Genomic DNA, 15,357 nt, shown 5'->3' on the forward strand with positions numbered 1-15,357 from the left:
TGCTGCAGCGGCCAGGCTAAAAAAGGAAAGTTCCTATCGTGCCAGAAGTGCAACTTTGATAAAGCAGGAGGGGGTAAGTCAGCAGGAGTGTGACTGCCTTGGGATCCAAAGGCAATAAAACAGGAAGGACAATTTGGCTTTCTTGCCTCTCACAGCCACCAAACGCTTGGAGAGGGTGAAGTGAACTCCTACTGGCTGCAGGGAATGGCTAAGGATGGCTAAGGGGAACAAACCAAAGTGGGTTTCTCTGATGCAAAGAGGGCCAGGCAGCAAGAGCAGGGCTGAAACCGTGTCCCAGGAGGTGTCCTGTTGTCACCCTGCGATGCCTTGGTCAGTGCTTTTGGATGCAGTCAGAGCTGAGGGCTCCATTGCTCTAACTTGGAGGACACCTGAGGAGAATCCTCAGTGTGCTCTGGGACTCCTCCTCACTCCCAGAGCTGCTCATGCCCTCTGGCTGTGCAGTCTGACAACTAACAGGGCTCACAACCTGCCTTTGGGGCAGCTCCCAAACCTGCAGAGTCCCTCAGTGTGCTCTGGGACTTCTCCTCACTCCCAGAGCTGCTCATGCCCTCTGGCTGTGCACTCTGAGGGCTAACAGGGCTCACAACCTGCCTTTGGGGCAGCTCCCAAACCTGCAGAGCCCAGAACAGGGTTAAAAAGGCTCTTTCTGGAGGCTTTCTTCTCTGCTCCCTGTGGCAGGCAGGCTGCTGTGCAGCTGTATGGTATGGCCCCAGGGTCCCCATGAGCTGCCCACTGGACTCAGCTCCCAGGGGAAGCAGAGGAGTCCTCTACACTGGGGGCTCAGCTGGGCAGGGTGCTGGGCCAGGCTCTGTTTAACTCCACCACCACCTGGCAGTGCTGGGTCAAGGGTTGGACTTGGTGCTCTTAAAGGTCTTCTCCAGCCTGGGCAATTCCCTGACTCTCTTTGCAGAGGTCTGGCTGGGCACAGCTGTGTGCTTGTCTCTGGAAAAGAAGCTCACTTCTAAAGGCAGGAGAAACCCCTCCCTGTGCCACAGCAGCCAGCAGCAAGCCCCTCTCCTGCCAACTGTCATTCCCCTGAGGCTCTTGGGCACTTCCAGCCCATCTGACCTCTATTGGCAGGTCTCTCTTTCACACACGACCCAGTGTTCACGGGTGGAAGAGCTCCAAAGCCACGAGCCTGGTGTGCAGCAGCAGTGATGGCCTGGCAGAGGCTGCTGTGCAGTGGAAGGGGAGGGATGCAGAGTTTGTCCTGGGGTAATGTCCACTTGTCCTCATCACAGCCACCCCTGAACCTCAGCCAAAGCCTTCCCACGTCACTGCAGTCTGCTGGGAGCTCTGGAGGAGTTATTTGCCTCTTCACACTTCTGATCTTCCCAGGAAGGAGGAGAATGGCATTCACAGCCCAGATGTTCACAAGCTTTCTCTTAGACCCAACTGGAGAAGTTTCTCCTGAAAGGACTCCTGAGCCTCACGCTCAGATTAACAGTGAGTGCCCTGGAAAGGTGAAGAGCTCCAAACACAGGCAGCTGGCTTTGAAAGTCTGCAGAGAAGGAGACTCCACAACCTCTCTGGGCAGCCTGCTCCAGGGCTCTGGCACCATCACAATAAAGAAGTTTCTCCTGGGCTCCATTTCGTGTCCATTGTTCATTGTCCTGCTACCAGGTGCCACTGAGCACAGCCTGGCCCCTTCCTCTCAGCACCCACCCCTCAGATACTTACAGCCATTGATCAGGTCCCCTCTCAGCCTTCTCTCCTCCAGACTAAGCAGCCCCAGGGCTCTCAGTCCTTCTCCACAGCAGAGATGTTCCAGTCCTTTCATCATCCCTGAGTGTAGCCAGGTGGGGTTGGGTTCTTCTCCCAGGCACCCAGGGGTAGAACAAGAGGACACAGCCTCAAGCTGTGCCAGGGCAGGTTCAGGCTGGATGTTAGGAGGGAGTTGTTGTCAGAGAGAGTGATTGGCATTGGAATGGGCTGCCCAGGGAGGTGGTGGAGTGCCCATCCCTGGAGGTGTTTAGGAAGAGGCTGCATGAGGCACTTAGTGCCATGAGTTAGTTCAGCAGAAGGGTTAGGTGCTAGGTTGGACTCCATGATCCTGGAGGTCTTTTCCCACCTGCTTCGTTCTGTGATTCATCCTCACAGCCTCCCCTGGACTCTCTCCAGCAGGTCTCTGTCTCTCTTCAACTGGGGAGCCCCACACTGGACACAGGATCGCAGCTGTGGTCTCAGCTGGGCAGAGTAGAAGGGGACGAGAAGATCCCTAGCCCTGGTGGCCACATGTTACCGAGGTAGCCCAGGACGCCATTGGCTCTCTTGGCCACCAGGGCACATCCCTGTGCCACGCAGAACTTGTTGTCCGCCAGGAGAAGGCAGAAGCCTCATTTCTGTGCTGGGCAGAGCTGCTGACAGGCTGCACAAAGTGGGGATGTGTGAAGGTGGTCTCCAAAGCTTCTCCAGCAGCTGGAAGGAGCAGTGACTCCAGATGCCTGAGCAGCCACTGCACTGCAGGGGGGGTTGGGGTAGTGTCATTTTGTACCTTGGTATCCACGAGTCAGGCACAGCACAGCCTGGGCTGCTGTAGCTGACCCCTTCTCAGCACACCTGGCAGGCTGTGTGGGCTTCTCTGGCTCTCTAAGAGCAGCGACCACCTGGATGTGCCAAGGCGAACACCTCTGCCGCGGTGCCAGGCAGCGTTTGCCACCCACCAGCCAGGCACACAGCACGATGCCAGCCCAGACCTTGGGGCTCTTCTGTCTCCCCAGATCCAGAAGGTTTTGTTCCACTCAGAAGCAGTGTTGGTGTCTCCAGCAGGCTGGCAGGAGTTTTGCAGAGGCATAAGACCTCCTTAACCTGCCCTGCTGAGGGCAAGGGGCTCTGACTGAGCAGCAACAATTGGTGGCCTGTGCCACAGGCACTCTGAGCAGCTAAAAGAAGAGATGGGGAAAAAACAGAGACAAAATACCCCAAAAAAGAGCCAAATAATAGTTGTGACTGTTCCAGTCTCAGAGCACAAACCAGCCCCAAGCTTCTGGGCTTCTTCCTTCAAGCCAGCCTGCAGTCAGCAGCAGAAGGCTGCACAGCTCAAGCCTCTGAACCTGCTTGGCAGTTCCTTTGGATGCCTGCAGCTGCATTTTCTCTCTGGGGAGAGCTGGCTGCCTTCTCCTAGTTGCTTTTGGCATCAGCTTTGCTCATGGGTTTAGAGAGTTTTTGAACCTCCTCCTCAAGCCTCTTGTTTGTCCTCTCCATGTCCTCCCGTGAGCGCTCCAGGTCCAGTAACCTCAGCTCCAGCTCCTCAGACTTCTTCTTCTCCTTCTCTAGCTCCTGATTCAGTTTCACCACTTTGGCCCAAACTTCATAGTTCTCCTTCTCGAGACTGCAAAGAGAAACAGAAGGTGAAAGGATTGGACCAGAGGAGTGCCAGGAAGTCACCACTTGGCTTTTGAGGAGCCAACTGCATCCTCTGTGCTGTAAGGCAACAATAGAAGCTGGAGCTGCTGTCTGATGCCCTGACCTTCGATGGGCACCTCCAGGGATGGGGACTCCACCACCTCCCTGGGCAGCCTGTGCCAATCCCTGACCACTCTTGCAGCAAAGAAATTGTTCCTCAGCTCTCAACCTGAGCCTCCCTTGGCACAATCTCAGGACATTTCCTTTCCTTCTCTCACCTGATGCTAGAGAGAAGAGGCCAACCCTCACCTTTCTCAAAGCAAAGCCCATGGCAGGGGGCTTGGAATTAGATGATCTTCAATCTTCCACCTGCCCTCATCCAGCCTGGCCTTGAACACCTCCCTGAGCAACCTGTGCCAGTGTCTCCCCACCCTCAACCTGTGCCAGTCTCTCCCCACCCTCACTGCAAAGAATTTCTCCCTGATCTCCAGTCTCAATCTGCCCTCCCTGAGCTCCAACTCCTTTCCCCTCATCCCAGCACTACAAGCCCTTGTCAAAAGTCCCTTCCCAGGCAGTTCCCCTCCAGCAAGCTGCACCCTGCTGTGTTGTACCTTTTCATTTGCTCCTCGTAGTCATTTTTCTGTGCCTCCATTTCTTTTTCCAGCTTCTTGATGATGCTTTGCAGGAACTCTTTGCTCTCCTGGTCAGTGGGGCTGCTGGTGGGACTGGGCATTTCCTTTGGCTGATGTGTGGGGCTGGGGCAGGGGAGAAATTCCTTGTCAAAGCTGGAAGGGCTGGGGCTGGAGCTGCTGCCCTCTGCGCTCTCTGCCTGGGGGCTACTGTCGTGGCTTGAAGTCCTGTGAAGGTCCAGCAGCTTGAAAAGATCATGAGACAAAGTTCTCTTGTGCCCCTCAGGCACCACAGAGTGCACACTGCTCCCGGGACAGCTTTTCCAGCTGTCACTCTTGGCACTGCTGCCCTGCTCCCCTGCAGGAGCAGCTGCCAGGAGAGTTCTCCTGTTAGGCAAAGTCTGAGTTCTTTTCCTGGGCTGCATTTTCCACAGTCCCAGGGTGTCTTTGGACCTGTTCTCTTCTCCAGGTGCATTTGAGCTCACAGCTGGTCCTGGGACACTTCTGGAGCTTGGGTCACCTCTCTGGAAAGCAAAGCCATGGCATTAGGACAGCTCAGGGCTGCTTTGTGAGCAGAGGCAGATTGCAGAGGCTGCTGTGGCAGTGCCATCCACGACCAGCAGGTTCTGATGTGCCCACGGCAAAGGCCACACAATTCCCAGCAAACATTTGGCTTCTGCTCTGATCTGCGTTGGAAAGAGCTTGTTGCAGAGAGCAGAGACTCACAGACTGGCTTGAGTTTGGAAAGGACCTTAAAGGCCATCCAGGTCCAATCCCCTGCCATGGGCAGGGACACCTCCCACCAGCCCAGGTTGCTCAAAGCCTCATCCAGCCTGGGCTTCCAGGGGTGAGATGTCCACAACCTCTCTGTGCAACCCATCCCAGTGTCTCCCCACCCTCACAGCAAAAAATTTCTTCCTAATCTAATCTTCCTGCACCCTGCTCCAGTTTAAAGCCATTGCCCTCACCCTGGCACTGCTTGCCTTTGGCACAAGTCCCTCCCCAGCTCTCCTCACCGTTTGCCTCTGGATGGAGCTCTCTGCCCTGGGCACCGCAGGGTCCTCTGCCGCGCCCCAGCCCACGGAGCTGCGTGGCACAGGAGCTCTCTTGTCATGCTGGGGGGCAGGTGGGGAGAGTGGCACATCTTTGGATGGGGGAAAGAGCTCTGCATGGTCACTTATCATCACAGTCATCACTTTCTGGATCCGTGGCGTGCCTGGGAGGGAGCAGAGAGCTGTCAGCAGTGAGCCCAACGCAAGGAGCTTCCTCCCACCCACACCTGCATGCTCGGGTTGGGTTCCTGCTGTCCCCCATGAGATGCATGCAGAGATGAGGGTGAAGGGCAAGGAGCAGGATCATAAACCAAGCACTCTGCCCTGGTGAGACCTCATCTTGTGTACCGCCCTCAGTTTGGGGCTCCCCAGTTTGGGAGGGACAGGGATGGAGGGACAGATGCTGGAGAGAGTCCAAGGGAGGGCTGTGAGGATGAGGAGGGGAGTGGAGCACTACTTGGTGAGGAGAGGCTGAGGGCCCTGGGGCTGCTTAGTCTGCAGAAGAGAAGACTGAGAGGGGATTGAATCAATGTCTGGAACTCTCTGAGGGCTGGGGGTCAGGAGGGGGGGACAGGCTCTGCTCACTGCTCCCTGGGACAGGAGCAGCAGCAGTGGATGGAAGATGCAGCACAGGAGGTTGCAGGTCAGCACAAGGGCAACTTCTTGGCTGGAAGGGTCCCAGAGCCCTGGCACAGGCTGCCCAGAGAGGTTGTGGAGTCTCCTTGTGTGGAGCCTTCCCAGGCCTGTCTGGATGTGTTCTGTGTGCCCTGAGCTGCATTGTGTGGCCCTGCAGTGGCAGGGGGCTTGGACTCAATGATCCCTCTGGGTCCCTTCCAACCCCTGACACCTGAGAGCCTGTGAGCCCCTGACACCTGGGTGTGTTTTAAGGGCAGGACTTCTACATCACCTCAGAAGAGCAGGAGGGAACAGCCAAGGCAGGAAGGAGTCTGCTCAGCTGCACCAAGCCCTGGATTGTGTCTTTGGCTTGACCAGCAAACTGCAGGGCTCAGTTACCACATGGCCAAGGCCATGGCCACTTGCTTGTGGTGTTTGTAGAGCAAAGCAGCCTTTGGCCTTCAGCTCCTTCTTCTGTTAGCCCTGCTCTGGCCTTGCCCAGGGGCTTGCAGCCTGGATCAACTAAACAGCCTTTTCCTGGAGTTTTCCTTTGTTTCTCCAAGACTTTGACACCTTCCTGCTCCAAGCAAAGAGAGATGACTGCACCTAATTCCTGATCTGATTGAAATCTATGGAGAGAACACACAGGGCAAGCCCTTGGGGCTTTCTCTTTGCCACCCTAAACACACTTCCAGCCAGACCAACACCTGGCTGTACTCTGCTGTGCTTCCTCTGCCCATGCCTGGCTTAGCCTCATGGGTTGGAATGCCAAGCTTGTGGATGCAGCTGAACATTTCAAGTGCTCCTATGCCAATTAGTCCAGGAGTCCCTTTTACCTCTCATGATAATTGCAGGATCCTCTATCTGGGGTCTGATGAGGTTCACTCCAATCACTGTTGCCAGGTTATCCACACTCATCTTGTTGACACTGGAGTTCAACTGTATTTCATGTAGAAACCTGCCAGGACCCAAGGGCAAAGACTTCAAGTTAGAGAAGGGAAGCAGAACAAATCCTCACACAGCCTCTAGCAGCAATTCCTGGTTAATCCTTCCAGCTTTTCCTCCAGCAGCTGAGGATAGAAACATGGAATTGCCTTGTAAGGGTGAGCTGGGTCTCAGTGCTATGAGTAGCAAAGCTCCCATGTGCTGAGCTGCTCACCCAGTGAAAAAGGAAGGGGAAAATCCCAATCCAAGCTCTCAGCACAGGAAAAAACAGCAGGATTGGGAGAGTGGGATAATGGTTGGGTTCAAGGGCAATGGCTTGGAGTTGGGAGAAGGGAGATTGAGACTGGAGATGAGGAAGGGTTGCCCAGGGAGGTTGTGGAGCACAGAAGCACCCAATGTGATCTTTGATCACATTGGGTGCTTCTGTGCTCCACAACCTCCCTGGAGGTGTTCAGGACCAGGCTGAATGAGACCCTGAGCACCCTGTGCTGATGGGAGGTATCCCTGCCCATAGCAGAGAGGTTGGCACTGCATGAGCTTTAAGATCCTTTCCAACCTAAACCCTTCATGAAATCTCAAAGGTCTTTTCCACTCAAAGCCTTTCTGGTTTCTTCTGTTCTAAACCTGCCAAGTTTGCTGCACAAAGGTTTGTCCAGGAGGAAAAAAAAACTACACAGGATTTTAATCCTCAGAGATTTGCTCCTGGATTTTAGGTTTGTTTTTAATGCCCAGGAGCTGTCAAGATGTTTATCCTAGTGTGTGAAGTTCTCCTGTTGTGAAAGCTGGGATCTGATGTCTTCAGGGGAACCAAAACACAGCATTAAGAGATCAGCATTGGCCTTCAGGTGGATATTTTTCCTCCCCAGCACCAAATCTCAGCTGTTTGTACCTTGTGCAGAGGACTGACCTGCAGATGTAGCTGAGGAGGTTGTAGTTGTCTCTGGGAAGGAGAGAGAGTTGCTTGAGGAGCTCCTGATGGCCCTGAGTGCAAGTAAGTAGAAGAAGTAGCTCTGTGAAGATTCACAGATATATATATGCATGCAAGAATGGTTCTTGGGCACTGTGCATCCATGCATGCATCCTTCCAACCACTTATCCACCCAATCACACATCCATGCATGCATCCATCCACCCACCCATCCACCCACCTATCAATCACACATCCACCCACCCATCAATCACCCATCAATCACCCATCCACCCACCCATCAATCACTTATCCATCCATCCATCCACCCACCCATCAATCACCCATCAATCACCCATCCACCCACCCATCAATCACCCATCAATCACCCATCCACCCACCCATCAATCACCCATCAATCACACATCCATCCACCCATCAATCACCCATCAATCACCCATACACCTACCCATCAATCACCTATCCATCCATCCACCCATCCAATCACCCACCTACCTATCCAATCACCCATCCAGCATCCATCTACCCACCTATCCAATCACCCATCCATCTATTCAATCACCTATGCATCCATCCATCCACCCACTCACCCACCCATCCACCCATCTAATCACCCATCCACCCACCCACCCATCCACTCATCCATCCATCCATCCATCCACCCATCCACCCAAACACCCATCCACCCAAACACCCATCCAATCACCCATCCATCCATCCACCCATCCACTCATCCATCCATCCATCCATCCATCCACCCATCCACCCATCTAATCACCCATCCACCCATCCACTCATCCATCTATCCATCCATCCATCCACCCATCCACCCAAACACCCATCCAATCACCCATCCATCCATCCACCCACCCACCCATCCACTCATCCATCCATCCATCCATCCATCCATCCATCCACCCATCCACCCAAACACCCATCCAATCACCCATCCATCCATCCACCCACCCACCCATCCACTCATCCAATCACCCAATCACCCATCCAAGATCTCAACTCTTAGTCTGGAAATTGTTTTTCTTCAGAAGACCAAACATAGACATGGAGAAGTTTTTGGGCAGTGCTCAGCAAGAGGAGAGGCCAATTGCTCAGCACCTCTCTTGTTGAGTGCCAGCAGCAGAGGAATGAACTCATCTGTACCTTGCTCTCGTCTGCATCCAGCGCCTGCCCGCACAGCAGGAACTCCTCATACTGCAGCCAGGGCACCACGGGCTCGGGCAGCTCCCGCAGGTAGAGCTTGAGCAGAGAGGCCACAGTGTGCACGTCTGTGTCCCTGCAGGGGGCAGGCAGCAGCAGGTGAGCCAGTGGGCAGCAAGCAGCTGCTGCAAGGGCAGGCAGGGCACGGGCAGGATGTACCACCTGGACAGGGCAGCTGAGAGGGGAAGCAGCTCCAAGGAGAAGGACTTGAGAGTGCTGGGGGACAAAGTGCTCATGAGCCAGCAGTGTGCCCTCAGAGACAAGAAAGCTCTTGGGGGGCAGCAGGGCATGAGAGGTTCTCCTCCTACTCTGCTCTGCCCTGGTGAGGCCACAGCTGGAGTCCTGGGACCAGTTCTGGGCTCCCAGCTCAGGAAGGGCAGGGAGCTGCTGGAGAGAGTCCAGTGAGGGCTATGGAGACACTAAGAGGCCTGGAGCAGCTCTGTGAGGAAAGTCCTGGGGCTGAGAGCCTGCAGGAGAGCAGCCCCAGAGGGCATCTGAGCTAAAGGAGCTGTGGGGGGCAAGAGCCTGGGGCCAGACCCTGCTCAGTGGTGCCCAGTGCCAGGCCAAGGGGCAGTGGGCACAGACTGGACCCCAGGAGGTTGCATGTGAAGAGGAGGAGAAAGTTGTTTGTTGTGAGGGTGCTGAGGCCTGGAGCAGGCTGCCCAGAGAGGCTGTGGAGCCTCCTTGTGTGCAGAGCTGCCAACCCCCCCTGGGCACTGTGCTGCTGGGCAAGCTGCTGGGGGTGCCCTGCTGGGGCAGGGGGGGCTTGGCCTGGCTGCTCTGCAGAGCTCCCTTCCCACCCCCTCCAGGCTGGGCTTCTGTTAAGCCCTGCTCCTGGCAGCATGAGTTGTGCTTTAGCTGTGCATAGATGCAGGAGATGGAGAGATAGAAGTGGGGAGGACAAAGCAAGCCGGGGGCGGGGGGGGAGGATTTACAGCGCCCCCCAAGGCAGTGTCTGGTGGGCACAGGACGGCAGGACCTGGGTGCTCACAGCAGGGCTGAGCCTTCCCAGCCTGCGTTTGGCTCCTGAGGCTCCTGGGGCAGCTCCTTCTGCTGCTCACATGTTTGGCAGCACTCCCCAGGCTGGAAGCTGCTGGGGGCTGTGCAGAGGCAGAGCAATTCCTGGGGCTGCTCTGCTGGGACAGCTGCCTGCAGCTTTGCCCCCCAGCTACTTTACATGATGTCAGGAGGACACAGTCAAGACCCTGAGCCTCTGCTCTGACCTACCTTGAAGTGGCTAAACTGTTATGAACTTGGAGCAGATCCTTCCCCAGGGCAGCTATTTTTAGGCTTTTGGGGTTGGCTGTTAGCAAATGCACACAACCAGGGAGGGGTTTTGTCAGAGCTGTGCTTTTGTAGGGCCTACCAATACTCAAGAGGTGCCTCAAGGAGAAGGCTTTGGGGTGTCAGTTGGTGACAAACCCCCCAGTAGCCAGCACTGGTCCCTGCAGCCCAGTGGCAGCTGTGTGCTGGCTGCAGCCAGAGCAGGGAGGGCAGCAGCACAGGGAGGGGATTCTGCCCCTCTGCTGAGACCCCACCTGCAGCACTGCCTCCAGTTCTGGTGACCTCAGCACAAGAAGGACCTGGAGCTGCTGGAGAGGCTCCACAAAGATGATCAGAGGGCAGCCTGTAGGGACAGGCTGGGAGGTTTGGGGCTGCTCAGCCTGGGGAAGAGAAGGCTCCAGGGAGCCCTTAGAATAGTTTACAGGAAAGCCAGGAAGGGACTTTTGACAAGGGCTTGATGTGGCAGGATGAGAGGGAATGGATTGAAGTCTGAGGGAGACTGAGTGGAGATGAGGAAGAAATTCTTGAGAGGTAGGGTGGAGAGACACTGGCACAGGTTGCCCAGAGAGGCTGTGGAGCACAGAAGCACAGAATGGGATCTTTGATCTGTGCTCCACAACCTCCCTGGAGGTGTTCAAGACCAGGCTGGATCAGGCCTCAAGCAACTTGGGCTGGTGGAAGATTGAAGATCATCTAGTTCCAAGACCCCTGCCGTGGGCTTTGCCTTCCAACCCAACTAGATGATCTTCAGGGTCCCTTCCAACCCAACTAAATGATCTTCAGGATCCCTTCCAACCCAACTAGATGATCTTCAGGGTCCCTTCCAACCCAACTAAATGATCTTCAAGGTCCCTTCCAACCCAACTAGATGATCTTCAGGGTCCCTTCCAACCCAACTAGATGATCTTCAGGGTCCCTTCCAACCCAACTAGATGATCTTCAAGGTCCCTTCCAACCCAACTAGATGATCTTCAGGGTCCCTTCCAACCCAACTAGATGATCTTCAAGGTCCCTTCCAACCCAACTAGATGATCTTCAGGGTCCCTTCCAACCCAACTAGATGATCTTCAGGGTCCCTTCCAACCCAACTAGATGATCTTCAGGGTCCCTTTCAACCCAATTAAATGATCTTCAGGGTCCCTTCCAACCCAACTAGATGATCTTCAGGGTCCCTTCCAACCCAACTAAATGATCTTCAGGGTCCCTTCCAACCCAACTAAATGATCTTCAGGGTCCCTTTCAACCCAATTAAATGATCTTCAAGGTCCCTTCCAACCCAACTAGATGATCTTCAAGGTCCCTTCCAACCCAACTAGATGATCTTCAGGGTCTCTTCCAACCCAATTAAATGATCTTCAAGGTCCCTTCCAACCCAACTAGATGATCTTCAAGGTCCCTTCCAACCCAACTAGATGATCTTCAGGGTCCCTTCCAACCCAACTCATTCTATGAGTGCCTTGAGCAACCTGCTCTAGTGGGAGACATCCCCTCCCATGGCAGGGGGTTTGGAACTGGATGACCTTTGTGGTCCCTTCCATCCCATGCCATGCCACGCCATGCCAGGGGTGTGTGGCTGAGCTGGGCAGGGCAGGGGGAGCAGCAGTACCTGTCAAAGGAAGGCCTTTGGCCGGCGTCGAAGGCGTCCCTCAGCTGCTTCACCAGGGTGTCCTGCCCGGGCAGGCGGAAGATGCCCTCCTCCCCCAGCCCATGCTCCAGGATGAACTCAGCACACTTCTGCACCAGGATGGGCACCACCTGCTGCTGCCCAAACTTCTGCTCCTGTGCCATGGTCTCTGCCAAGTGCTGCCCGAACACCGCTAGGGAAAGGACAGGGAGGTCAGAGGAGCCCTTGCTGAAGGCACTTCACCTGCCAGAGGGCAGCAGGTGCCAAGCTCCAGCACTGCCTGCTTCTGACAGCACAGGAGAGAAGAGCAATCTGCAGGCTAGGGGAAAGCACAACTTCGTAGGGTCACAGAGCAGCTCAGGGTGGAAGGCACCTCAGAGATCATCTCCAATCTCCCCACCATGCCCAGGGGCAGCTCTCAACTATCCTCAGCTCATCCAGGCCTCATCCAACCTGGCCTTCAACATCCCCAGGGAGGAGGCAGCCACAGCCTCCCTGTGCAGCCTGTTCCAGACTCTCACCATAGAATCGTAGAACCAAATCATAGAATCAAGCAGGCTGGAAGAGAGCTCCAAGCTCAGCCAGCCCAACCTAGCACCCAGCCCTGCCCAACCAACCACACCATGGCACTCAGTGCCCCAGCCAGGCTTGGCTCCAACACCTCCAGCCACAGCCACTCCACCACCTCCCTGGGCAGCCCATTCCAATGCCAATCACTCTCTCTGACAACAACTTCCTAACAACATCCAGCCTAGACCTGCCCTGCCACAGCTTCAGCCTGTGTCCCCTTGTTCTGTTGCTGGCTGCCTGGCAGCAGAGCCCAACCCCACCTGGCTACAGCCTCCCTGCAGGCAGCTGCAGGCAGCAATCAGCTCTGCCCTGAGCCTCCTCTGCTGCAGGCTGCACCCCCCCAGCTCCCTCAGCCTCTCCTCACAGGGCTGTGCTCCAGGCCCCTCCCCAGCCTTGCTGCCCTTCTCTCAACACCTTCCAGCACCTCAACATCTGGGCAGGACATGGCAGGGCAGGGGGTGCAGCAGTACCTGCCAAACGAAGATGCCAGAAGCCACAGCCACAACACAGCTCTGCTTGCCAGTTTGAAGGACTGCTGAGCCCAGCTTAGAAACCCTCCCACCCGGGTACAGCAGAGCAGGAGGCAGTGAGGAATCACCTCCCTGAGAGCTGCCCCCTGCTGCCCTTTACCTCCCGAGGAGGAGCCCAGCGCTCTCCGGATGGATTTAACCCATTCCTCCATCTCCGCCTGGGTGTTCGCCATCAGCACGCAGCTGTCCTGCCCTGCCCAGCTGTGCTCCCCAGAGGCTCCTGCAAAGAAACCATTCTGGAGTCAGCCGTGGAGAGGACTGCAGGGAGGGAAAGCCACAACCTTCTTGTTTTCTCTGTTAAATGCCCTTGGCTCCACAGGTGCCCCTTCCTGGCTGGCTGAGAAGCAGAGCAACACTCACACAGTTCACCCCCGCAGACCTCTGAAGGGGGCTGCAAGAAAGGAGCAGCAGCTGCTGAATGTTGGCACCGTGGCAAAGCTTCTCCAGGTGGGATGTGGAATGTGGAATGCTGAGAGCAGGACATTCATTTGCTGCAGGGACCTTGACAAGAAGTGGGAGCAAAAGGACATCCCACCCCCACCCCAAAAATGTCTTTGCCTAAATGATTTGGGGTGCAGAGTCCAGCCCAAAAGCGTGCAACAAGGGAGCCTCACCTGGGATGATCTCGAAGATGAATTTCCCTCCTTCCTCAGGGCTGCTGACCACCTCCTTGATGGTGCTTCCCTGGAGAGACAGGCAGCCCTAGGAGGAAGCAGAGCAGGAGCTGCACTCACCCATGTGCCACTGCTGTGAAGCCAACACTGCCATGAGGAGCAAAGGACATGTAGGTGTGCTAAAAATGCCTCTCCAGAGAGTGAGGGACACCTCTTCAGGGCCACTTTTCCAGGGGAGGTGAATCTGTAGCTTTGCTCTTCCCTTCTTATCCTCCCTTCTCATGTTTTGTTAACTCCTAGTGGGAGTGGGAGAAGAAAGCACAAAGCAGAAGGGGCTTGGCAGGAAAAGTTTAACACAGCATCACTCACACCCAGAAACCAACCCCAGAGTTGGCAGGAGAGGAGCAGAGGAAAAGGGGAGGGAAACAAAAAAGCCAAGTGGGAAACAGCCATTTCCCTTTGGACCTTCCTTTGCCTTCTGGTGAGGTGAACACAGGCAGCTGGGGCCCTGCTGGCAGGAGCCAGGGGAGCTGAGCAGGCAGGGAGAGCTGGGCAGGCAGGGGGGAGCTGAGCAGGCAGGGGGGGAGCTGAGCAGGCAGGGGCAGCTGAGCAGGCAGGGGGGGAGCTGAGCAGGCAGGGGCAGCTGAGCAGGCAGGGGGAGCTGAGCAGGCAGGGGGGAGCTGAGCAGGCAGGGGGGGAGCTGAGCAGGCAGGGGGAGCTGAGCAGGCAGGGGGGAGCTGAGCAGGCAGGGGGGCAGCTGAGCAGGCAGGGGGGCAGCTGAGCAGGCAGGGGGAGTTGAGCAGGCAGGGGGGGAGCTGAGCAGGCAGGGGGAGCTGAGCAGGCAGGGGGGAGCTGAGCAGGCAGGGGGGAGCTGAGCAGGCAGTGGTGAATCAGCACCGAGGGCCTCTGGGGGCAGGAAATGAGGAAATGCCACCAAGCCCTGGCCCTCAGCACCACATCTCCACAGCCTCAAAAGCTCTCCAGGGCTGGGGCAGAAATTGTTTCTCATGTCCAACCCAAAACTCCCCTGGGGCAACTTAAGGCCATCTCTCATCCTATTGCTTATTCCTGAGAGGAGGAGACCAACCTCCACCTCAGGTGCCCAGAGGCAGAAAACTTCTGATGCCCTACTCCAGACCCATCCCAACCATCCCAACCCATCGCTCAGCCAAGCAAGGTGCAAGGAGGGGAGGCTGAGGACCAGCAGAGCCCAGCGGCCTCATCCTACCTGCGGTTTGACCTCGTCCTCATCCTTGTAATAGTACAGCTGCTGGCCCCTGAGCACGAAGTACCTCTGCTGCCAGTTCTTGACGATGGAGCGCTGCTTCTTCAGCCAGCCCAGCTTCAGCGCCCGCTCCGGCGGGCCGGGGGACGCCGCCCGCGCCCCGGCAGCCTCGGCGCTCATCACGCTCCGGGAGCGAGCTGCGGGCACGGACAGGGCACGGGAGGGTGAGAGCCTGGCCCCGGGGGCTGGCTTAGGCTGTGCTGCTCCCTGCCCCTCTGCTGCCCTGCTCCCTGCCCCTCTGCCCCTCTGCTGCCAGGCTCCTTGCTCCTCTGCTGCCCTGCCCCTCTGCTGCCCTGCCCCTCTGCTGCCCTGCTTCCTTCCCCTCTGCTGCCCTGCTCCCTGCCCCTCTGCTGCCAGGCTCCTTGCTCATCTACTGCCCTGCCCCTCTGCTGCCCTGCTCCCTGCCCCTCTGCTGCCAGGCTCCTTGCTCCTCCGCTGCCCTGCCCCTCTGCTTCCCTGCCCCTCTGCTGCCAGGCTCCTTGCTCCTCTGCTGCCCTGCCCCTCTGCTTCCCTACTCCTCTGCCCCTCTGCTGCCAGGCTCCCTGTCCCTCTGCTGCCCTGCCCCTCTGCTTCCCTGCCCCTCTGCTGCCAGGCTCCCTGCCCCTCTGCCCCTCTGCTGCCCTGCTCCCTGCCTCTCTGCTGCACCGGGCAGAGCGGCGAAAGCCTGGCGGGGAAGTGGCCGCAGTATCTGTCACTGTGT

General features: G+C 56.6%; 1 protein-coding gene across 1 annotated transcript; it reads right to left on the reverse strand.

Annotated features, from left to right (window-relative positions):
- Positions 1-2,691: 2,691 nt before the first annotated feature.
- Positions 2,692-14,824, reverse strand: ARHGAP25 (Rho GTPase activating protein 25). Its single transcript, XM_064175761.1, has 10 exons — positions 14,601-14,824; positions 13,373-13,460; positions 12,859-12,978; positions 11,641-11,851; positions 8,694-8,826; positions 7,515-7,588; positions 6,499-6,620; positions 5,012-5,211; positions 3,978-4,519; positions 2,692-3,352 (listed from the first exon to the last, which is right to left on the reverse strand). The coding sequence occupies exons 1-10, from the start codon at positions 14,775-14,777 to the stop codon at positions 3,142-3,144; spliced, it is 1,878 nt and encodes a 625-aa protein (XP_064031831.1). The 5' UTR covers positions 14,778-14,824; the 3' UTR covers positions 2,692-3,141.
- Positions 14,825-15,357: the final 533 nt, after the last annotated feature.

This window comes from Pogoniulus pusillus, chromosome 42 (genome assembly GCF_015220805.1).
Source record: "Pogoniulus pusillus isolate bPogPus1 chromosome 42, bPogPus1.pri, whole genome shotgun sequence".
Taxonomy (NCBI): Eukaryota; Metazoa; Chordata; class Aves; order Piciformes; family Lybiidae; genus Pogoniulus; species Pogoniulus pusillus.